Genomic DNA, 25537 nt, shown 5'->3' with positions numbered 1-25537 from the left:
TTTTTTTTTTTTTTTTTTTTTTTTTTTTTTTTTTAGTAGAGAAGCCTCCTTTTCATCTTGACTGGGCAGCACAAAGTATACAGCCTGTCCTCAATCATAATCAACATTTACTTTTCTTTTTTTTTTTGGTAACGGGGATCAAACTGAGGACCTTGTTTTTGTGGGGCAGGCAGCAGAACCACTGAGCTAAATCCCCAGCCCTACTTTTCTTATTCTTACTTGTTGACAAGTAGCTACATGGTACAGATCTGGAAATACACATACATTAGGGCCTGACCTAGAGAGGGGAATAGCCCATAATTGGAACCCACCTGAACATAGTTATTACACTGGAACATCAGAGAGGGAAATAACTGGCCTGATAAGATTGCTATAGTCATTATGGAGTGGATGGATGGGAAATAGATAAGGAAAGTCTGACTGTTGTATAGTGTCTTTATTGGAAATACAGAACCTCATTATGCAAAGGTGCAAATTTTCAGTGATGAATGCTATTATAGTGTATACCTAAAATATACCAATAAAATCAATTTAAAAATAGAACTTCATATTTTTATTTCTTTCTTGGTAAAAGGCCAGGTGTCTAACCTTTTCTACATTTTCTCCAGGTGTATATGTACATCTTCAGTTATTAGCTCTGGTGAAGCAGATGATATCTGAAAAAAGTACTAATACTACTTTGATAGAAAATCATAAAAACACTTCAAAAGCACAGTTCCCAAGTGCCCTAGAGCACAGACCATTCACAGAATGCTGTAGGGGCAAGTCAAACCATCCTGGAAATCAGGAGTCACCCATCTAGTTTTTTGCTGTCTTGATCTTTTATCACTTTCAGTTGAATATAAGCTTTTTTCTGACAACCTGCTCACCAGACTAAAGTGACCATGTCACATCAAAGTCTAGTCTGTGTTGGAAGATTGTTGAAAGTGACCCCTGGGAATCTTCTTGATATCAACAGTACTTCATCTGTCTCTCTTTTATTGTCACATGAAATTTTTATAATAACTGATAAAGATGTAATAGTTTCATGTAGATACAGACTCTGATCTAGTCTTTTAGGTTAATATTTATGTAGACTCAAATTTAGCCAAACAGATGGAAAAATCAAAGCTACCATATTCTAAGACAGATATGGAAATCCAGATTGTAGCCTCAATGAGATAGTTCAGGGCTATTTTGCGAAAACCATTCAGGAGCTAATGATTTGATTTTTGTCTTAATCCATATGTTAACACTAATAATAAATCTTTAACTAGATATTTCTGAAAGGGTTCATTGTTTCAGAAACCCCAGGAAGTTCTATAACTGAGTAGAGACATGAAATAAACTTCTAAATCATATATTTAAGGGAAAACAACCTAACTACATAGTCCATTTTTACCTGCCAGTTACTGTGTCATAGTCTAAGAACAAAACCTAAATCTTAACACCTAACTATTCTCACTATGCAAGGTTATTGTTTCAAGTATCTTCTACTGTGTAACAAATATTCCAAAAATTAATAATTTTAAAGAACAATGTTTTTCTGCTGTTCTTGGCATGCCCTTTGCGGGGTCCTCGTGCATCCGCAAGATAGGTATATTATCCAATAGATACAACTGTCAATATGTGATTCCATCTTGGACCCTTCAGCCCAGCATCTCAGTACATCTCTTCATGGTCTCTCATCCTGCAGGAGACTGCTTTCTTCTGTATAAGGGAGATCCCAGGAAAACATAAGGGAGGTTGAACGTGCAGAGGTGTCTGGGCTCTAGGGCTAGCACTATATAACTTTTGCCACATTCTCTTAGTAAAGGCAAAACAAATCTGTCCCAAATTCAAAGAGATGGAACAAGAGATTTGACTTCTGGATTACGGGAATAATAAAGTTACATTGCAAAAGAAAAAAAAAAGTGATCCCTGGGTTCGGTGTATATGGGTCATTTTAGTTAACTTCCAAATAAGCAAATGATTTTGCCCAACGTACATGAACTAAGGAAATAAGTAAGTAGATGATTTTGATGAGATTCTCTTTGATTCCTCTGGCCAGTGAGTTAGGGAAGTCAAACTTCCTGTGTAATGTGAGAAAACCAGCAGTTGGAAGAAAAAGAAAACCATATTGTTGTAAGCCTGACAGGCTTGTAAAGATGGCCTGTCATGTGAGCCGGCTCTTCTCAACTTGCATGTGGTTGCAGTTACAAGGCTGTGACACTGAATGATGAATGAAAGTATTTTAAATATATTTTGTTTTCTTTCCCTGAGTCAATAAATAGCAGCTTAAGTAATTATTTTCTATGATGTACATAAGCAAGTGTGGTTTTTAAAGGAAAAGACATGTTTATATAGAATTGAAATCAGGAAAAGCTATAGTTTGACAGGTAGCATGTGATATTTTTACTAGTCTCTCCCATGTCCATTCAGTGTAGTAAATATCAACTTAGCAAGTATAACACATAATTGGAGATTTTTGGTGAATATAATGCCCTCAATTAAATAGCGCCAACACCAAATTAATTTCTCTCAAATTTTATTATTTGCTTTCGATCAATATGAAGAAGGTTATTTGTTCATTACTATAGCAAATAAAATGAGTGAATAAAACTAGTAAAGTTGAATATTGACAGTTTATATATCCATAGGGTGCTTATTTTTAATCAAATGCCCTTTCTAGATATCTTAATATGATTTTTGCAGTTCATTATCACACAAAATAAGTTTAGAAATTCAAATATATCCTTTAATTACATTATTTTGATTTTTAAAACCCTGTTCTAGGTCTGCTTGAAGAGTTTTTCTTTTTTAAGATACAAATAGTGGTACTTAAAATAATAGTAACAAGTATAGCAGATCCCACTACTGACAAGACCAGAATAGAAATATTAACTCCAAAATTATAATTTTTTTCAGGACTAGGGTTAGGATGACTTTGATCAGGACCAAGATCTGCTTGAGGAATAAACAAAGCCACCTGAGCAATGTTGGACACCTTGGAAATCAAATTGCTTTTGTCTACGCTTTGAATGGCAATGAATATGTGGGTTGCATTTTCTTCCGGGATATTTCCAGGTTTAAATGTAAAGGTTTCCTTGGAGTTGGCCTCCTTTGGCAACAGGTCAGTAGTGTTAACTTGAAGAGCATCATCAAAATTGTCTCTTAGGTCAATCATATTTCCACTTATCCTTATGATATATCGTTGAACTAAGGAAAAAAGTTACATGTAGTTTAGTACTTGTAGCGTGTTATTAAACTTCTTATTTATTCTCAAAGATATTCTTTAGCTAGCAAAGTATATTCTTGTATCAGAAATCATAGTTGTTTTTAATAAAAGCTACATTTTCACTTTTAAATTTTGCCAAATGCTACTATGTTTGTATGAGAAGTAGAGCCTACATTAAAATGTGTCATGTTTCATTGATTTAAAAATCAGATTTTAAGATTTGCAGGACTGTCCGTTAGATACTCTTCTCCCTTACACCCTTGCTTTTCAAAAGCATCCTTCATCACATGGATAAACCACATGGCACTTTGTTCTTACCGTTTCCAACATCAAAATCCTCTCCTGGTGCTGTCCATGTCAGAGTGATCTCTTCTCCTTCAGGTGTGGCATCCAGGTCCGTAATTTGACTCGGTGGGTACGGGTCAGTGAAGGGAGTGTTTGGAAATCCTGATACCACAAATGCACCTCCAGATGCTGTTCTGCTGAAATTCTCCAGAATTGTCTGAGTGTTCTTATCAGCTTCGGGTCTTGGTGGGTTTCCTTCGATTTCCCCTACATTAAATAATCTCTAGTTTAAAACAGGCAAAAGTGAACTGGTATTTTTACACTCTAATGAATCACTTCCCTTATCTCATCTGTCTTTCTCTTTTTTCCATATACACAGATACACTTTTGCCAAGTCTGGTGACATAATACTAAACCTCAAATTGATGTGGGAATTCTGTCACTAGTAGCCTAAACAGGATGGTGTAGGATAAATATAGGCAACAAATTGCTTTGGATGAAAACTGCACTAAATGAGATTAATATTATATAATAAATGTCTACCCTTCAAAAATGTTTTTTTTTTCTCTCAAATTATCTCCGAGCTAGAAATATATCTGGGAATTATATCTAGAAATTATATCTGCAGTTCCCTTCCAGCCACTTGGCCAGGTCCTTCCTTCCCTGTTGTAAATACTGAGGGTATTGTAACTGCTGACAAAATCCCTGAACAGCCAGTCATAAGATCAGGGATCAGGAAAAGGAAAGGCAAGAAAGAATGCAGTGTGTATGCTTGGTATCACCTTACTCTACACAATTTTTCTTTTGACTTAATAAAACATTCCAAACAAATGTTTAATGTTGTAACATGAAGGCTAAATCCTGCCACTGATGTGTACTTATGCTCTTAATATATTAAACTATTTCCTTTGTCTTGGCAGAAAATTGGACATATTATTGTTGATATCAACAAGGCTTTCCAAAGTAAGGCAACACTAACTGGCATTTTTGTGTATGAAGTGCCTGACTTTTTTCCAAAGCTGAATTTGGAATCAGTTAACTGAGAATTCCTTTTCAGAAATAGAAAACCTATATTGAGTTGTAAAATGGAGCCCTACCTCAGTTATATCGAATTGCAAATATTGGTCCACTTGTCACTGGTTTCAGATATGATGATGTACTCACCATTCACTACCCAGCCTGGTATATACGCGGCTCTACTCAGTGGATACTTTAAGCTTCGCCTGGCAGAGTTTGCTCCTCCATGAGCTCGTACTTTTAAGTTGTACCTGCCATTTTCTGAAAAACCTGTAAAGTACCTGGAGTAGACCCCATCATCTTTTAATACATCAGCACCTTTGTATAGAAAGGAAAAATAATTTTTTTGTAAATAATGCAAAAATGTATGCATTATATATGACAAATATTGGCTTTGGTAGACGTATCCTTTATGGTGGGCTTGGCAATTTGGGAATGAATCCCTGAAGAATATTTCCATTATTCTGTGTCCAAACGATATATGGATGAATTGATGCCCTTGAGGTATTTTGGTATCTATATATTTGTTACATACAAAACACACATAAACACATTGCTATCTATTCATATATAATTAGTACTTATATACTACATCTTTCTCTTTCCATTTGTGTACAATTTATAGCAGTCTTACAAATTTTCTGTAAATTGGTTTTCTGATATAATCAAATTAATTCAAGTTTCAATTTCAAAGGGTCTGACTAAGGAAAAAGTATCATTTGAAGGTTTTATTTTTGCTGGTTCATCTAAAGTTACTTGAGTTGCTTTATTTTCTACATCTTTTTTGTTTGCTTTGTTCTTGTTGTCCTGATATATTAACTCTTTAGTCTGACAGAGGAAATCCCCATCTACTTTTAGAAGAAACACTGTTGAAGTGGTCAAGACTACCGCCGACTTTTAAAACCCATTTCTCAGAACATTTAATATTCTAAGTAGAATAATTTTAAACATAAGGTACCACACTGTGACCAGAAATGTCTTTATCTCTGAAAATCTGGAGACTTTTAGACATGCTAATTTCTCAGACTACATAGACAAGAGCCTCAGTATTATGTGTTTCAACCAAGCCTCCAGATGATTCCTTTGTACACTGAAGTGTAAGAATGTCCACTCTAAGCCATTGTTAATCACCAATATCTACTCAGGATGAAGCTTTCTAAATTAGCTAACTTCACAATTAGCTAAATATTCATCTAGCAAAGTGCCAAAACAATATGCAAACAAGTTTTAATGATTTTTAGATGGTTTGTGAAAAGTAGAATAATACACAAGTGATACTTGTAGAAAAAGACATTGAGGTAATCAAGGAAAAATTTGTTCACTTGAGTTGTCGGAATCATGAAATGAACTGAATAAAATACATTGTGAAAAGTTCCAAGAGAATTATGTAATAATTTAGATATCTTTCTATCAAATTCCTTATTTCCTTGCATCCTGAACTGTTAGCAAAAATTTCAGTTTCCAGAAAAATCTAGATTCTGAAAAAAGATCTTCAAGTACCACTCACCCACACAGCACAGGAAAACAGAATTCCCAGCACACTCCTTGTTACCTGGCAAGCAGACCTGCTCTCTAATGCCCCAGGGATGATCTTTCTCTGGGGCCAGCTCTACATGCCTCTAGTCCTCAACTCTCGGGACTGTACTTGTACTTTCTTCCCATTCTTGAGAATTATTATTGCTTCGCTCCCTTCCCGTGCCCTGAGCCTGGGTTCTTCCACTTAGCTCAATCTAATTCCTTGTGCTTCACTCTCTCTGAGCAGATTTTCTTGATGATACCTCCCTAAGAAGCATTCGTCCAGAATTTTTTATTTTGTTCTGAATTCTTGAGACCTATGTCTCTCTGGTGATAGATACTGGTTGTGTAGATGACAGCAATAATGATAATAAATAACATTTACTGAGTGCTTAGCATGTGCAACACAGTTGAAAAGCACTTTGTAGGTTTCATCTGATAGAATTTCCTGCTGGTCTTGCTTTTCCTCCATACTCTGCCTCAATTCATTGGTGCCTATATTCCTGTCCCATACTGACTCTAGGACCCACGGTATAACCTTATTTATAAAATGTTGACTTATGCATAAACGTCTGTGAATCACCTGCACCATTGTCCAAAAGTTCCAGAATTTCGGTTTTTCCACTGTTTGATTCAATGACAGCAGTCACATTGACTCCAAGAATGGGCGCATAGCCTTGCTGAACTTCTGCATAAACAATCATGGGGCTGGGGAAGCTGTTTGTGTCTTTATTCATTTTAGCATTTACTGTGATTGGAAGCACAGCAGAATTTGCTGCTTGAGAAGTTACTGTAATAGTGAGTATTTCCGAGGTTGTTTTGGCTCGAAGACTGTACGTCCAAGTGCCCACCTAATATGTTCAATGAAAACATGATAAATATTCATACTCAAGTTATTTTGTTATCCTATTATACATAATAAATTCAGAGACATAGAGTAGAATAAACAGGTGGTTAATATTTTAAAATATATAAGTTGAAGCAGTTCTGGCAGGGCATCCTGAGTAGTGTCATGCATGGTGTTTATATTGTGTGACATCTCAACTGGAAAAAATAAATTTTGGGAGTTTGCCTCGCTTTTGGCCTAATTTGTTAACCTCAGTAGCACTATGCATGTCAGCTTGCTCAGACTCTTACTATATATCCTCTGTATATTCCTGGCCTACCTTCTCTTCCTTCCTCCTGCTACCTGAGTTCTTTTTCCTGTTTCCTGCCATTATAACTTTTAGGATCACAAAATCAAGGAAACTACAGAGGATTTTATCTTAATTTCACCAATGGTATAATAATTGGCATTCACAGATAGAACATTAAACAGTATATTTTCAACTTTAAAATTTCAGAGGATGTCTAAAACTGATTGCTTACCTGTGCATTTCCTGGAATAGTGAGGTAGGCCATTTTGGAAGCAGTGTCCTCTGTGAAACCTTTTATCGATGTTCCATTGGGAGCCCAGAGGGAAATACTGGGAGGCTGACCACTCCATGTGATGAGAAAGAATGTGTTCTTTCCTATTGTGCTATCAATTGCCACAGTGCCATTCATCCAGACATCATTCTGTAGTGTTAATCCCTTACTTTCAAGCTGTTTAAACATATTTTAAAAATTAAGGACCGCAGAAGAGAATGGCTTTACTCTAATTAATTATAATATTCTTTTTTTCTTTAAGGATGGTTCTTAATATCTGCTCTGAAACAAGTTTATATATAGCACACCCTACTCAAATTGTGATTTTTTTCTTTTGAAATCTTACTGGGATGCAACAGTTGTTAGCCAGCAAGTACAGAAATGTAGGATCTGAAGGTAGGCTGTGTATGACAAAAGCCTTAGAGTAGGAACATGGGTTCTGCACATGGAGACAGACAGGATTCTTTGATTCTTTTCCCAGTTTTCAGTGTAACTATTCACATTAGTCTTCATTTTTAAAGGAAGCTACATCCACCGAGAAGGATTAGTGTTGGGGACATGTGTGTAAGGTTTTGTGTGTGTGTGTGTGTGTGTGTGTGTGTGTGTGTGAGTTTAAACATCTTCATAATTATCCAACAAATATTTACATGGAGTTAGAGTATTTGAGTAGGGGCACAGTGAAGGCCTGGGTTATATAATTAGAACTAGTAAATAATTGAGACAAGCTCTCATGGATATATTCCTGTGTGGAATCTTGAAATACTATTTTCATTCTAGGTAGAGAATGAGGAACTGGATGTAAATGTAATCAGGAAAAGGGAAAACAGATGTGGAAAGATGGATCCTAAGAAAAAAAGAAAGCAAAAGATGGGACATTCTTTCAGAGTAGATTTCAAAAAATGTCTTGAGAATATTCCATTTGGAGCTAACACTATCCACTGAAAATATTTAAAGAAAAAACGGAGTGTAAAATAATATCCTCAAAATAAGTTCTTTCAAAATAATCAGTTTTTCCTCTTTACTTATTAATTTTATACAGCAATACCAAGTTCTTTTTCTTGGTTTTGGTAAATGCAAACCCCAAACCCTGGCAATGACAACTGTCACCTGAATGGGCTTCTGACTGGGATCGGCATTTTCTGATGTAAGGGCCCCAAAAGCATCAATGAGTCCATTGTTCTCTGCATTATCTGAAGCATAAAAGTGATTTCCTCCTGTAATGTAAAAGCAAAGCTAGGTTAATTTTTAGAAAATAAATGCATTTTAGTGATTAATAAGTCAACGGTTTAAAGAAAATTATAGTTTCATTATGTACTGTTAAAACAGACCAATTTCATTTACTTGTAAAGATTAATTTTGAGAAGCTAATTTACAATACCATAATCAGAAAGTATAAGACACCTTAATACCTCATTATCAATCTCTCAGCTAGATGAAATCCGTCAGAAATCAGACTATGAGAAATGATGTCACAATTCTGTGTATTTAAATTCACAATCTTTACAACGGTTCTTTAGGGGAAGTATTCACTTTTATTTAGGATATAATTCTAAGCACATTGGCTTTTAGCTTTTCCAGACAGAGTAGATTAGAAACCTGAAAACTGGAGATCTTCTATATTCCTTCTGTTTGAAGAAATGTTATCTCATTAAGAGATTTGATTATCCATTTTATTTGTCTCTCCAGACAATTGGCTTCTGAGTAACCTAAGAACAGAAATTGGGCCCAGTTTGACCCTAATCTCTACTTCCAGGCATAGCACTCTCAGAGTAAGATATGCTAGTTGTCAACCAAGATTATTTATACATTGCTTTCAAAGGGCTGGACTATGTAGACCATATTTTAACCTGTTACATCGCTCATCTGTATTACTGCTTGATCAGCAGATGGTCCCAAAGCAATGAAATGGATGACGGCCCCGCTTTTTTCCACGTCACCGATACAAGCGCTTGCTTTATTGTCTTCCCCATCAGTCAGCAGCATTATTTCAGACCCATCTAATTGGAAGTTTTTTTTTTCAATCACCTGAAAACATATTTAGAGCACAATTACCACTGTAGATCAAATCGATCAATGTGAAAGTAGAAATAAACAGAGAAAATAAACAAAAATATGCAGAATAGAAGAATCTTTGTTTTAAAATAATATAATCTATACCCCCCGCTTTTTTTTTGTACTGGGGCTTGAACCAGGTTCATTGTGCTGAACTATATCCCCAGCCAATTTTATGTTTAATTTTGGGACAAAGTCTGTCTGTCACCTTGTCTATGCACAAATTTGTCTATCTTCTGCTTCAGCCTCTCCTTCTGGGATTACAGGCATGCAGCACTACGTCTCGCTGTACCGAGAAATGTTACAATATGATTTTTCCTGTTCTCCGGTTACAGGAAATATTTACTGATTTAAACTTTGGTGATATCAGGGTTTTGGAAAATGCTGCCTACATTAAATGACAGTGACAACTCAGCCTGGGAAACTCAGGTGGAAAAGATACCCAAAATATATTCTTGAGGTATTGCTATAAATATTTTTGGTTTCTCTGACTTGATTATCCTCTGAAAAGCCTTCTCTACCCAAAGTCTGTTGTTCATATAGCTTGAGGCATCAAAACTCTACCTCAACATAAAAAAGTCTTTGATTCCAGCTCTAATACCCCACTGTCACAAACAGATAGATCAACTAGACAAAAAAATCAACAGAGAAATATCAGAGCTGAACCAAACCTTTGAACAGGTGGACTTAGTAGATATCTACAGTGTTCTACCTTACAACAGAATACACATTCTTCTCAGCTGCACATGGGACTTTTTCCAAAACAGAGCGCATATTATGTCATAGAATGTACTCAAGTAAATGCAAAGGAATTGAAATTATCACATCAGTCTTAGCAGATCACAGTGCGATGAAATTGAAAACCAATGCCAAAAGAAACCACAAAACATAAATACATGGAAATTAAATAATGCCCTACTGAATAAACAGTAGGTCATAGATGAAATAAAAGAAGAAATTTATCTCAATAATTAAACAATAATGCCAATACAACATACAGGAACTTATGGGATGCAATGAAAGCAGTCCTATGAGGGAAATTTATAGTGGTGAATTCCTATATCAGAAAAACAGAGTTCAGATAAACAAATGTTGAACCTCAAGCTTCTAGAAAAGGAAGAGCAAGTTAAAACCAAAGCATGTACAAGGGAGCAAATTGTAAAGATCAGTGCAGAAATTAATTGAGTTGAGACTATGGAAACAATACAAAGAATTAATTAAAGAGTTGATTCTTTGAAAGATTAAAACAGACAAACTGTTAGCCAATCTTATCAACAAAGGAAAGAAAAAATTCAGATCCATGAAATTAAGAATTAAAAGTATATCACAACGGATCCTTCATAAAACAAGAATATTATCAATACCTACCTATCAAGAACCTGTAATCTAATAAGATTATTATTAAAAAGTAATTAAAAAGCTACCAACATTAGCCCAGGTCCTAATGGACTCCCTGCTGTATTTTACAAGAACCTTAGAAAAGATCTACTGCCACTACTCCTCAAACTCTTTAACGAAATTGAAAGGGAAGCAATACTTCCAAACTCCTGTATACAAGCAGTCCTTCTCAAAAACCAGACAAGGATCCAACCAAAAAAGAGAACTACAGGCCAATCTCCTTCATGAACATAGATACAAAAATCATTAATAAGGTACTGGCAAACATCAAGAAGATTTTACACCATGACCAAGTACGATTCATCCCAGGGATGCAGACATCTCTCAATACACACAAATCAATAAATGTAATACACAGCATTAACAGAAACAAGGACAAAAGCCACACGATCATCTCAATAGATGCAAGAAAAGCATTTGACAAAGTTCAACACACATTTATGATTAAAAAATGCCTCAGAAAATTGGAATTGAAGGTTTTTATCTCAATCTGATAGAATCCATGTATGACAAACCAATAGCCCACATCATATTAAATGAACAAAAACTGAAAGTTTTCATTCTAAACTCAGGAACAAGACAAGGATTTCTACTAACACCATTCCTATTCAATACAGTTGTGGAAATACTAGCCAGAGCAATTAGACAACAGAAAGAAATAAAAGAAATAAAGACAGAAAAGGAAGAAGTTAAATTATCATTATTTGTGGATGACATGATACTCTACATAGAAGACCTAAAAAAATTCCACCAAAAAACTTCTAGATTTAATAACCAAATTCAGTGGCATAGGTGGATAAAAGGTCAACACAAATATCAATAGCATTCCTGTACACAAATAATAAACTCACTGAGAGCGAATGTTTTTCACAAAGCATCAAAAAAATGAATACTTAGGAATCAATGTAATGAAAGAAGTAAAAGCACTTTACATGGAAAACTAAAGTATTCTGAAAGAGAAGATGGAAGAGGATATCAGAAAATAGAAAGATATGTTCTGGATAGGCAGAACCAATATAGTGAAAATGGCCATATTTTCAAAATTGTTGTACAGGTTCAAAATACCCATAGAATACCTCACAGAATTACAGTAAAAGATTGTAAAATTAATTTGGAACCAGAAGAGAACTAGAATAACAAAAATAATCCTGGGCAGCAAAGGCAGGCAGAGGGCATCACAATCCCTGACTTGAACTTATACTCCAAAGCTATCATGATAAAAACAGTATGGTATTAGCAACAAACAACTCCCAAAACAAAACAACAACATAACAGACCCAGTGATCAGTAGAATAAATTAGATAAAACCTAGACCCATATCTCTCACCATGCACTAAACTAAAATTGAAATGGATCAAAGATCTAAACATTAAAGCAGAAACAATCTGCTGGAAGATAGAATAGGTAGAACTGTTGAAGAGATAGGTGAAGGCAAAGACTTTATGAACAAAGCTTGATCACACAGGAAATATAAATAATCAATAACTGGAATCTCATCATATTAAAAAGCATTTACACAGAAAAAAAAAAAAACCACCAACAGGATGAAAAGACAACCCACAGAATGGGGAAAAAATTCCTGACAAAAGACTAATATCTAGATATAAAAAGAGCTCAAAAAATCAGATCCCTAAATTTAAAGACCCAGTCCTAAAAATGAGCACCTGAAATAAATAGACACTTCTCAGCCAAAAACAAACAAACAAAAAAACACTACAAACTGCAAAGAAGTATATGAAAAAATGTTCAATATCATTCACCATTTAAGAGATACAAATTAAAACAACATTGAAATTCTATCTCACTCCAGAGAGAATGGCAATTATCAAGAAATCAACCAATAACAAATGCTAGCAGGGATGTGGGGGAAAAGGAACTCTTTTCCACCATTGGTGGGAGTGTAACTAACTGTGGAAATCAGTTTGGAGAGTTCCAAAAAAACTAAAACTAAAGGTACCATTCAATACAGCCATTCTCCTTCTTAATATCTTCCTGAAAGAATTAAAGCACCATATCCCAGTTTATATGCACGCTCATATTTGTAGGAGCATAATTTGTAATAGCTGAATCTTGGAAACAGTCCAAGAAATGAATGGATAAAGAAAATATGGGTTTCTACATACAACGGAGTACTATGCTGTCATAAAGAAGAGTAAACTTGTGACATTTTTAGGTAAATGGATACACCTTAAGAACATAATTTTAGATAAAATAAACCAGACATATATATTTAAATATCACAAAATTTCTCTTGTGTGAGAAATCCAAGGGGTAATTAAGTATAAAAGAGGATGATGGATGTGGTGAAGTAGGAAGAAATAGATTAAATGAGAAGGGTAATAAGGGAAGGGGGAGGAGAAAAGTGAGGGAAGGAAAACAATAGAAATGAAAAGGGAGAGGGGGTGGAGGACTGAAGGGAAAGGAGGGGAATAGATAAAAGGAATTAGGGTATATCATGTACAGGCACAAATGCCTTACGATGAATGTGATCATTATGTATCGCAAAAGTGTACCAATAAAAATAATTTTAAAAAGGAAAAAGAAAGCACTCAATATGGTTATAAGTGAAAGGTGCATTTAGTTTATTACATAGCTATTGCTTATTACACAACTATTAATTTACTTTAAGTAGTATCTAACACAGAAGTAAGCATTAGTGTTCTGAGACCAAATGGGTATTTACTGAGTTCTATTTGTAGCTATAAAAGCCCAACAGTTAACCGTGAAAATGCAATGTAACCAACTGAATAAGATCAAGGCTGTAAAACCCTATAAAAGAAGGAGTTGTGACCCAGTGGGGATTGACCAGGGCACTGCAATTAGGTGTGATCGATCTCCATTGATGGAGTAAACCTTTTTATTCTACTTCCAAAAAAAAAGCCCAACAGTTTAAAAGTCATTGTTCTGAATCCAGCTGCCTGTATAGAGAACTAAAAATCTCTTTCCTAGAATAGCAATTAGGTTTCATCTTTTCTGACTGCTTGAGTCAGTAACGGCTTCCTTTACTACCATTTTGGGAAACAGAGTCTAGGCCAAAAGGGAAGAGTGAGTGCCGTTACCAATGGCTTTCTTGGACATGGAGTAGAGCTATGTGTAGATTTGCAGAAGAAAGTTTGAAATGTGGAAATCCCTAATAGAGCTGATATCAGAAAAATTTGATCGCCCTCAAAACAGATTTTTCATACTTAGGGGAAAATGAAGAATATACTCTGACATGTATTGAAACATAACTGAAGGGCCGGGGATTCAGCTCAGTGGTGTTGCACCTGCCTCGCGAGTGCAAGGTCCTGAGTTCGATCCCTGGTACCGGAACAAAACAAAACATAACTGAAAAATAGAAGAAAGTCTCTTAAGTATTTATGGCATTTACACACAACCCCATCACACTTCTTCTACCGAGTATGAAATGGAGATCCAGGGATGAAAGATGAGCTCTCTTTCTAAACCTCTCACTTTCTTACATTAGTTTACTCACTGAGCATTTACAATGCGTCAGTCACTGTGCTGGGAGCTGCAAGATTCCTGAATCCATGGAAAAAATTAAATTCCATTTAATGTTTACCAAGGTTTGTGTTAGAGACTGAAACATAAAGATGAGCAACAGTGATACAATTAATATGTACAGCCAATGTATATGTATAATATGTATATTGTATGCATCAATATAAATAATGAAATATATTATCATTTACTTAACATTTGTTATGTGTTAACGATGTTTCCTGTATTATGTAATTTAATCCACATCTGAGTTCCCAAACTGTCTTCCTAGTACCAGTCTTGCTCACTATAATGTATTTTATATTGGGCAGCCAAAATCTCACTTCTAAAATATAAATTGATGATCAGACTCTAATGCTTTAAACTCTCCAGTAGCTTTCTGGTGTGCTTAAATAAACACTTTATTTTTTAAGAGTTCTGAAAACTATAGTCCTGTTTTCCGACCACATTTTAAATAGTCCCTCACTGCCAATCTCCAGGGCCAACAGCTTCCACTGTTTCTTAGAATAATCTGGTCCTTTCCCACCTTCTTCCCAAAGTCTTTTGGGCTCCCCCTTTCTAATGGCCCATTAGTTCCTCCTCAGCCTTCAAATCTTAGCTTTGAGTTACCCTTTGGAGGGATCTCAGTAGCTTCAGTGGTCTCTCCACTTAAAGTAATCCCCTCCTTTTCCAGGGTTATTACACCGCATTATTAGGTTCCTTCACAACATTATTACCATATCTATAATAACAATTTCTATTTAACTGTTTAATATCTTTTCTCTATTTAGATAACACATACCACCAAGGGAGGATGATTTGCTTGGCTCATAACTGACAGACAATAAATATATATTGAGTGAATGGGGAATAAAAAAAAGAAAAAAAGATTTATGATGTGTTATGTAGGTGTAGCAACTTCTCATGATAAAATGTAATCATTATTTACTGCAAATATGCACCAATAAAAAATTTTTAAAAACATGAAAAATGCTTTGTGCTCGCTTTCATATCTCATTTTAATGATGAGTTAACCAGGATCAGAAGGGTGAAAGTCACGCTGAGGTCACAGAGCTTAAAAGTGACAACTGCAATTTGAATGCAGGGCCTCCTTTTACAAACCTAGACTAGAATGCTGTGTAATTCATAAGAGAGACTGAATATACTTGGCGGGGTAGCAGAGAAAATAACATGAAGAGGATTTCAAAAAAACTGTTAGAGTTTTAACTTACAGAGATGAGAAAGAAGAAGGCAATTTTACAGAGAGGAATTGCAGGTGCAGAAGCATGGGGTAGCTAGTGCACAATGTGGAGGGCAGTGAGAAAAGAAGGTGATACACAGGGAAGGGCAAGAGATCTGGATAACAATACACTCAGGAAATCAGACTTAGTTTTGTAAACTGAGAGGGCACAGAGAGGATTTCTAAGCAGGAAAGTGATGTAACTGATATAATTACATGCTTGAGATTACTGGAAAAATTTATAACACGGCAAATACTGTTTTAAGTATGTGACTGTATAATTTCACTTAACTTTCATGATAAACCTTTGAGGTGGGCATTCCCATTTACTGTATTTTATAAACAAGGCACACAGAGTCTAAAGAGATTGAAAAATTTGCCAAAGATTACCGAGCTAGTAAGTTGCAGAGTCAGGATTCTGGGGTGAAAGTTCCAGTGCTACTCGCGTGGCCTCACTTAAATATGACAAACACACCCTGCTATGTTTGCCTTAGTGGGTACACATACAATCTGAAGGTCACAGAGATGAAGGGATACCTGCCCCAAAGTGGAATCACACCATTGGATGGCTTTTGTATCCAAGTATATTTATTTATTTTACTGACATAGAAGTAGTACCCACTATTCTATAGTAACATGATAAAGTTTCTGACATCATTAGTTTTATAATCTAGTGGCATTTTAATATCACTTATTCTTACACCACTCATTCGTTAATTTACTGATTCATTAAAAACCACCAAGTGAAGTTTTCCTACGTACTTTGTTCTGTACCTCTTAAGATTAATTATGTTAAAATTAATAAGTATGTGCAGCAGCACTTTACCTTAAAATGCCCCGAAAACAATAACAAAAGAACAAAATGTATTTACAGTATGATTTTCACCTGAAATGCAGTTTTAATCCCACTGCAGATGGAAGTTCCTCCTTTAGCTTGTGTAGGCAGATTCTTCACTAGGGTGTCTCTTTCGCTGTTGCTTCTTATTCGTATTAACTCACTGTTAATGTTTGCCCCACTATCAAACTGAACCATTCCTACCCAGGATCCATTTTCCACAGTCTGCAGCAGGAAGTGTTTTGCTGCTTGATTCATTCGACTAAGTCGGTTACTACCCTGAATAAAAAAGAACAGGAAAACAAGCAAATAGTTTTCAACTGGAAGATAATAGCATCACACATAACGAGTACATACAATAAAAAATTTGTAAGAATTTTTTAATGTTAATTAGTATTATGAAAGAAAGCAGTAACAATAGCAATAATCAACAAATGGGACTATATCAAATTAAAAAGTTTCTGTGCAGCAAAGGAAATAATCATGAGGGTGTATAAACTGTCTACAGGATGGAGAAAATCTTTTATGGGTACTCTTTTCATAGAGCATGAATATCTAGAAAATATAAATAACTCAAAAAACTTAACACATACAAAAACCCCAGATAGCCCAATCAATAAATGGGCAATTGAATTGAAGAAATAGCTCTCAAAAGGAGAGACACTTCTCAAATCATTATTAAGCATATCAAAAAATGTTCAGCATCTTTAACCATTAGGTAAATGCAAATAAAAACTATATTTAAATTCCATCACACCTCAGAGAGAATGATTATTATCAAGGATACAAAAAATCAACAAATAGTGGTGAGGACTGGGGCAAAAAGAACCTTTCTACTCTGTTTGTGGGAATGTAAATTAGTACCATGGAAATCAGTATAGAGGTTCCTCAAAAAACTAAAACTACAGCTAATATATGGCCAAACTGTGCCACTCCTTTATATATATATATATATATGAAGGAATGAAGTGTTATTTAGCCATAAAAAGAATGAAATTATGTCATTTTCAGAAAAATCAATAGATCCTTGTGTTAGGCAAAATGAGGCCATATTTCCCCTTATATGTGAAATCTGAAACAAAACAAAAAGCATGGAAGTAGAAAGGAGATTCAAGAGGAAGGTAATAAGGAGGAGGGGATGAACAGAAGGTAATGGGGACATGGATGTATATATATATATATATATACATATATATATGTATGAAAATATCACAGTGAAGGCCAATGTTTTGTAAAATTAACAAGTAGTAATGAATTTTTAAAAAAACACTCACAACTCACTTTTCTAGATAACTACCCAGGATATAAATCTTTTTATAAGTCTATCTTCTCCAGTGCCTCATCACTATACACCTCTGTGGCCCCTCCCCACAACCCATACCAAAATTTCCCACTGATCTTCCCAGTGAGAAACTCCTATATGACCATATTTGAAGGCTTTTCACCACTTTGTTTTTAAAACTGGATCTAATAGCACCCTGTCTAGGGGAGACTGCTCATCTCCTCCCTACCAGGAATCTCTCTTCTTCTCAGTGACATTTCCTAGGTCACTTGTATGTGTTGGCGTCTGCACTTGGCTGGCTTCTTTGAAATCCTGTGTTATTGTGGTTCATTTAATTAATCTATGTCATTCTTTGCCCTTTTAAATAGCTGCATTCCTCCCCACTTGCTGAATTTAGTAATCTCAGTCTTCAGCATGCTCTCCTTAGCCTAAAATATACCATCTTTCTAGGTGCTTTATCACATTGCATTGTTTGTAGCTTATTTGTATCAGCAATTATTTACTGACCAATCATTTGTGATGAATTCTGTTTGAGGCCGAGGGGCTATAAAGACACATCAGGAAAGTCTAGAGAATTTCCCAATCTAGTTGGCGGAAACATGTGTCATTTAAAAAATATATACAGTAATAGAAATATGTAGAGGGAAGTGTTGAGAATTAACAATGGGTCTACAACAGTCCATAAGCCCAGCCGAAGTCCTGGAGGAAGTGAAGACTTTCCTAAATTTTGGAGATTAAATAGTGAGACAGGAGAGAGTTAAAGAAAAGTCTGGAGAAAAAAGAGTGAGACAGCCTACCTTAGAGCCCATTTTCTGGGACTAGACTTGCCTTTTGAGTTAAACATTTATTACCAGGAAGTCCAGACCTAAACACAATGTGAAAGGTAACCAGGTAACTTAGTTTATACATAGTAGGTTACTGGGCATGCACCAAGCAACCTTCTGCAGCCCTCGGCCAATTGCAACCCTAATTACATGTCATGAACTATGCATTTGACAACAAACTCGGCTTTGGGTGTCATGACAATTTGTTCAAGGCCATAAAAGGTAAACAACTCAACCATATGATGGAGTAGCTGAGTCAAGCCACTCTTTGACACGAGTCATACCTCAGACCATACCCTCAATCTCACCTCAAATCCTAAGACAAAACTCTCCACATCAAGACCCTATTGGTCCTCTGAACTCTCTCACTCCTACTTAATGAATGTATCTTGTCTTTTTTCATTCATTAATCTTGCTGCAACTTGGGTGTCCTGCTCAATTCTTTGTTTAGGACATGAAGAACCTGGACAAGACCCCAACTCAGTAACCGTGTTACTTAACCAGTAAGTAGAGAAAGAAAAAACATTCTCTATTGAACAATGAACTTTTCAAAGACATGGATTTCTACTCTCAGAGCCATTCACTGAGTGACAATGGAATGAATGACTTCATCTAATCATACATGCTTTATGGTAATTTTTTGTTTGTTTCTTTGAACAAAAAGATGTCACTCAGACAGATGGTACCAATAAGATAAAGCTATGTTAAGATCTTGCTCATTGGTCTTTAAAAAGAAAATCCTAGAATGGAGTTTATCAGCCACTAAGCCTAATGTCTCTCAAACATTTTTAGTAAAAAGTCCTTGGCTAAAAACAATTTCATTTTTCAATCTGACCTTCCAAGGAAAGCTTAACTAAGAGCTCTCTGCAACAAATCATCCATCTTCTTGGAAGAAAAATTGAAACACTTGGGAAAAGTCTTCTTAACTCTATTGAAATCTTTCATTTACTCTAATATTTTGTTGCAATATCTTGAGATCATTGAAATAGCCAACCCGAGTCCATTTTGTGTCTTATCACTGTCCCCCTCCCTTTTGTGTAGAGTTGAGTGATTCCGGATGATTGCCCCACCTCCACCTTGGGAGTCTCCTTAGTTGACACATGACAAACTACCACATCCCATTTGGTAGAGCTATCTGCAGCTGTATGTTATCTTTATGACCTTCTCATTTGGCAGAACAAGCTTCAGTTGTATGTTACCTTTATGCCCTTGTGAACAGAGTGCTCCATATCTGTGTGATATTTTGTTTCAACTACAGTTTGTGAAACTTCCTTCAACCCTTACTAACTTATCAAAGTTCTGCTTCTGTAAAATTCCACTTATGCTCCCCCTTTCAGTGAGTCCTCCCCAACTAGAAGAGTTGCTTAAAAGAAACCCACAAAACTCTTCTGATCAAGGAGAGTTTTCAAGAGTGAGCAATTCTCGAGAGCCAGCAATAAAAGGACTAAATTTGGCTCAGAGTATTGGTGATTCTCTCTAATCTCTAGTGATTAAGTATAATATCATGATCACAAGAAATGATGATACTTTATGCCACCATAAGATTTGGAATAATCCAGTTAACAGTAGAGTTGAGTGTCATCCTCGTAGTCAATTATCATCCAGGAAAAATAGGTACCAAACTTACACCCATGCTTCCAGATTTATCAAGAACCAGGCAAACAATTCTTTCACTGATCCTCAGCAAGGAGAAGGCAGGTGAAGTGGGTGAAGTCTTCATAGGCACAGTTCTGTTAAAATCTTCAGATGCACGGATCACCTCCCATGTACTTCTGTAATTGCACTTTAGGTTTTGTAGACTTGGAGCTTCTTGGTTATGAGTTTTTTCATTGCAGAAGTCAGAAACCTTGAAGGTTAATAAAATGAAAACATAATTTTACTATATGATGCATTAAAAGCTTAACTATAAACTTGAAAAAATTTAAAACATATTTTCATTAAATTAAATACAATTAGTGTGAATCAGTATTATAATAAAGTAGGCTTAACTAAGACCCTAATAGTAACAATAGATAACACTAGCTGAATGGTTACCATGTGTTAGCCAATGTCTAAAGAATTTTCATATTAAACATATTCATACATTTAATCCTCATGTCATCTGTACACATATATTAAAGTCAAATATATTGGAGCTAGGAGTGTAACACTATAGGCATAGTGCTTGCCTAGGTGGAGTCAATCACCAGAACGATGAAAAATTAAAATAAACAAATGAAATTAGATATATGTTTTGATTATCAATTCTGGAAGGAAGGATTGGACATACTTACAGAATCAACACTTTGCATAAACATTATGGAAGCCTTTTCTGTTTGAACTTTATCAGGGAAAAACTGACAATCTTTTTCATACAGTTTTGTGGTAGAATCTATTCTGCATCTTCTAGTTATACAGCTACCTCCTTGACACTTGTAAACACTGTTTGTACCAGACATACCTGTGGAACACCTGAAAATACGTGATAATTAATCTTTAAGGCAACTTAGTCATTAATACTTCTTAAAATTTTAAGTGGTTCTATTCATGATACTGTTTATATCAAGGTATTTCTTCTGTGTGTTCCATTTACTTCCTATGCTCAGGCAATTATTTATTTTTTTAGGGTAAAATGGAAATATTTAAGTGCTGTACATGACTGAGTATTTGAATGAAATAAAAGCTTCTAGGGTCTGGCTCACACATCTCTCCTGCTGGCCTTATTTTGGTGAATGCCCTGCAGGCACCCGGATGAGGGAACTGGTGAAAATATTCTCTGGGAATCACCACAACTTGAAGTTCTTTGCAGTCTTCTCAAACATATATCACCCCAAAAGTGGGACAAAGCAGAGCTACAAGCATTTCGATTATTCAATGACATTCTTATTCAAAAGGAAATGTGACTGGAAGCAAAGAGTTAGTGAGATGCTGTCAAAACAATGATGGAGGCGTTTCCAACTTGTGCTTGCATGGAATTGGCAATAGGAGGCAGATATCACAGCAGATGCGCTGAGATGTGACTGTCTCATCTCTCCCACAGGTTTCCAGTTGAAAGTCAGAGGATGATGACCAGACTTCCTTCACTCCTTGGGGCATCTCTCAAACATGTCTATGCTTCTCTTTCCCCAAACCTAGTCAATATAATGGTGCCATCTATATGAACCATCATATCATAAAGGAGAAAAGCTATTTGGAAGCAAATGACAAACAAATGTAACAATCAATGTAACACTTTTCAAAATATAGTCCTAAAAACTGGTGAAATCGGGCAGAGAAAGGGCTTCATTGAAACTATGTACTTTTCAGTTTGCACATTATTGACAATTCCTTAACCCCAGCAGGACATAACATCATGAGGTTGGTGGCACCTAATTTCAAATAGATTCTCCAATCATTTTGCTCTCTCTGGTTCAGAATTAACAAGACAGTTTATTACTAGCCATGATGCTAGATTCATATTTTCAAATGGAGTTTGTGCAACTCCAAGAACTTCGTAGTTAGCTCCTCAAACCTACTTAACCATTCAGCAGTGCTTAACCAGTTTTTGTTCATTCTTGGTGTAATGAGAACAATTTTAATCTTCTCCCAGTGTATCTTAAGTCCATCTACATGATGTATATGTTCAGTCAAAGTGAGTTCTGGCAGCTATGGTAGGCAGGTATGAAATGTATCAAATTGTCCACAAACACTTTTCATCGATGTTACATGCACTTTAAATAGACAACTAGTTCCATTAAGATAAAGGTTCCACAAAAATAAAAGCAATTTTGTGATATAGCATTTATTACTGGCATTAGGGCACATAAAAATGAGGGTAATTTAAAACATATCGGGACAAACAGAGTAAAACCAATTAAAAGCCTGAGGTTATTTAAGAAAATTTAAGTAACCTTACCTTGTTGCTTCAATTGTCTTTGATTTGCCACTGTAGAAAGGCCGATCTTCATTGTATTCATCAAATACTCCCCAGCGGAGGTGGGCCCACTCGTGGACAAGAAGCCTCCCTGTAGAAAAATATTTTTAAAATGTAGCCAAAATTCAAGTGACAAATTCTACATCTCAAAAATTTTAAGAAGATCTTTCAGTTTCAAAAATATTTACATTTAAGTTTTCCATAACCCCCAATGTTTATATTTTTGTTTATAAAGGGAGCCTATTGCATTAAATAACATACTGTTACATCATATATTATCTTTTTCTTCACAACATATTGAATAAATAAAACATGCATAGAATATATTGTATGATCAGAACGGATCTGTATTTGGGCTTCTGTTCTGGAAGATTGAAAGGTCTTAAAATATTACAATGGTTTATGGATCTCGAAACATGAAGTCTATCGGCAACAGTAATTCTATTGTTTTAAGATACCCTGTGGATGGATCTAGGAAAAAAATATCTAAAGATGGTCCTGACAAGTTTGAGAATGAAGAAAAGATTGAGAAACACTATTGTATAACATACAGGCTTTTGAGAATTTAAAAATGAAGTGATTCATTTATGGTATATATAAATATTATTTGTAAAAAACAATATTTTCAATATCAAGTGCAACAGGAGGTGTTAAGAAACATAAAGATGTGAATGATACAAAGTAGTCTTTAACTTGAAAATGTTTTCAGAGAAGGAGTTAAAATAAAACATTTTTCACAAGAAATTCAAGAGAATGGAAGAATAAAAGTGAATCCACAGCAAAGACTTGTGCTTTTTCTGTCATGGTTTGGAGAAAGTGAGTTTTATAAACACATATATCACCTGTTGGAATAAAGACCCCTCTAAGAGGAAGAGTAGCCCAATAGAATTGGGCTGAAATAGAACAGGGCTAAAACTGGGGCAAGATAAAGAGTTCAGATGGGGCCACTGGCCTTAAAAATTGGGAAAGTCTTCCTCTTCTGTAACAGCTAGAGACAGGAGATGGAGACTGGCTGAGTCTTTCAGTACTGGAGATTTAGAAGTGAAACAAATGCTTAGCATAAGAGTGGTGGGGAAATTGCATTGTTTGCTGGACATGCTAGGTAGAAATGGGACAGCTGGGTGGGGGTGCAGAGCATTAGAGGAGCCACAGAAAAAAAAACTGGTCAGGATTAGACTTAGGGGAGATGTAGGATTGGGATAGGAAGGGGTATGGAACTTTCACGAAGTCATGAGGAAAGACTTGGTAATGATGATCAGGGCTGGTTGAACTTTGGCAGAGACAGGAGAATGAATGAATGTTCACTTAACTGTCGTTAGAAGGGGAGAAATGATTCTGAGGTATGGGGGTTCTCAAAATTTTGTACTGAGAAAATGAGATATGAATTGGCTAACCTTATCAATGATTTCCTTTTAAAAAATCACATACTTTAAGTTTTAAAAATAGGCTTACAATTTAGATTGAACTAGATGAAACTGTGATTTTAGGAGGTCCAAATAACAAACTACAGATAATTTCATCTGCTACAAACAAAAATTTACATAACTGTATTAGCAACAAACTGACTGGTATCATGGCTGTTTCCAGTTTACTACACACTTGAAATCTATTGATCTGGCATTTGAGTGATTAGCATCCAGTTGTGGAAGTCTGGAAAATTAAATCTAAAAAGTATGCCTTAAGAAATATTTATTATTTCTCCTCTCTGGCTAAATTTCTGAAGACATCATTATCCATTGCATTAAATATATTTACACAGATTATCTAGTTCAAAAAATTGCAAAATGTAGGAACTCCTCTACTCACCTTTACATGGGAATTAGCTTTGATAAACAAGTTCATTTGTATAGTTCACACAAAGCTAACACATAGAGGAACCAGAATTATAACCCAGGGTCTCTGGATCCTGTCTTCCCACTTGACCTGGGGACAAACCTGCTTATTAAAAATTAATGCTTTGACTAAATGTCCTACCTGATGGTCCATATTCATTTTGCTTTCTGCCCAGAACAAAGTCTGGGGTGAAATGAATGTATTCTGCTCTCTCTCCACATTCTGTGAACTGCCTGGTATAAGGTGCATCTCCTCCTGGGAGGGCCGGTGGTGCAACTATAACATCAGCCTGAGAATGTTGAAAAAGGGTGTTAGATGCTGAGAACAGAAATGGTAATATTTGGTTAGAATGAATCAGAAGCCATAAATCTGTGGCAAAACTAGGGAGGATCAGAAAACATTCCTTTATATTAGAGAAGATTTTGACACTTACGTGTTTGTAGCTCTCATGTTTTGGCCTCCTGTATTGAGGATTTCCCTTCCAAGTCTCAGGAATCAATACAGACACAGTTTTGAAAAAAAATCTTTTTTCTGTGGCTTCAAACATGTAAGTAGATGCTGCGTTCACCATGGCCTATTGTCAAAGGAAAACAGTGTGTGAGGACAGCCGAGGGAGAGTGGACTAAGAGAGGAGTTCATCAGAGGCCTTTCCCATTTTTAATTGTTAATTCAAGGGCCACTGACTTATAAACATGATCTTTGCTCTCAATAGCAACTCTACCACCTGTCAATCCTGAACAATCTGTTCATCCTGCTCAATGAAAGGCTCTTTGCTTTTCAGTTCTTTTATATCAAAAGACAACTGCTTCTTCATCATGTTTACAAGAGTTGATTAATATGAATATGGACTTTGGAATCACTTATTTGGTTTCAGTACTGGTGTTAGCACTTTCTGGGTAACAGATCATGCTTGATTTTGTTTTTGTTTATTTGGTACCAGAGATCGAACTCAGGTCCTTGCCCTTGCAAGGCAGGCGGTGGAACCACTGAGCTAAATTCCTGGCTCCATGCTTGATTTTTTTAGTGCTCTGCAATTCAGTTTCCTCATCTCTTAGTGGAGAATTGCTACATTGCTTATTATTAAGTTAGCAAAATTGAGGTATGACTTAGAAAGTACTCTGCAGCAAAGCAGTCTAAAACTGCTCTAAAACATTTTAAAAATTCCTCATTAAAAAAGTGCTTTAGGGCTGGGGATTTAGCTCAGCGGTTCAGTGGCCCGCCTTGCAAGTGCAAGGACCCGAGTTCAATCCCTGGTACCAAAAAAAAAAAAAAAAAAAAAAG

The 25537-nt window shown here is 35.6% G+C and overlaps 1 protein-coding gene across 1 annotated transcript; it reads right to left on the bottom strand.

The window, feature by feature from the left end:
• Positions 1–2651: 2651 nt before the first annotated feature.
• On the bottom strand, positions 2652–25015 carry LOC104870899 (calcium-activated chloride channel regulator 4-like). The gene is made up of 13 exons (XM_010636683.2): positions 24690–25015; positions 24398–24545; positions 22406–22514; positions 20805–20982; positions 20159–20377; positions 16477–16704; positions 9268–9445; positions 8528–8634; positions 7382–7597; positions 6597–6864; positions 4646–4816; positions 3515–3748; positions 2652–3177 (listed from the first exon to the last, which is right to left on the bottom strand). Exons 1-13 carry the CDS (start codon positions 24825–24827, stop codon positions 2738–2740), a joined length of 2634 nt encoding a protein of 877 aa, XP_010634985.1. The 5' UTR covers positions 24828–25015; the 3' UTR covers positions 2652–2737.
• Between the last annotated feature and the right edge of the window lie 522 nt (positions 25016–25537).

This window comes from Fukomys damarensis, unplaced genomic scaffold, assembly GCF_012274545.1.
Source record: "Fukomys damarensis isolate Sample0158 unplaced genomic scaffold, DMR_v1.0_HiC HiC_scaffold_33, whole genome shotgun sequence".
Lineage (NCBI taxonomy): Eukaryota > Metazoa > Chordata > Mammalia > Rodentia > Bathyergidae > Fukomys > Fukomys damarensis.
This window is presented reverse-complemented; position numbering and strand designations above follow the sequence as displayed.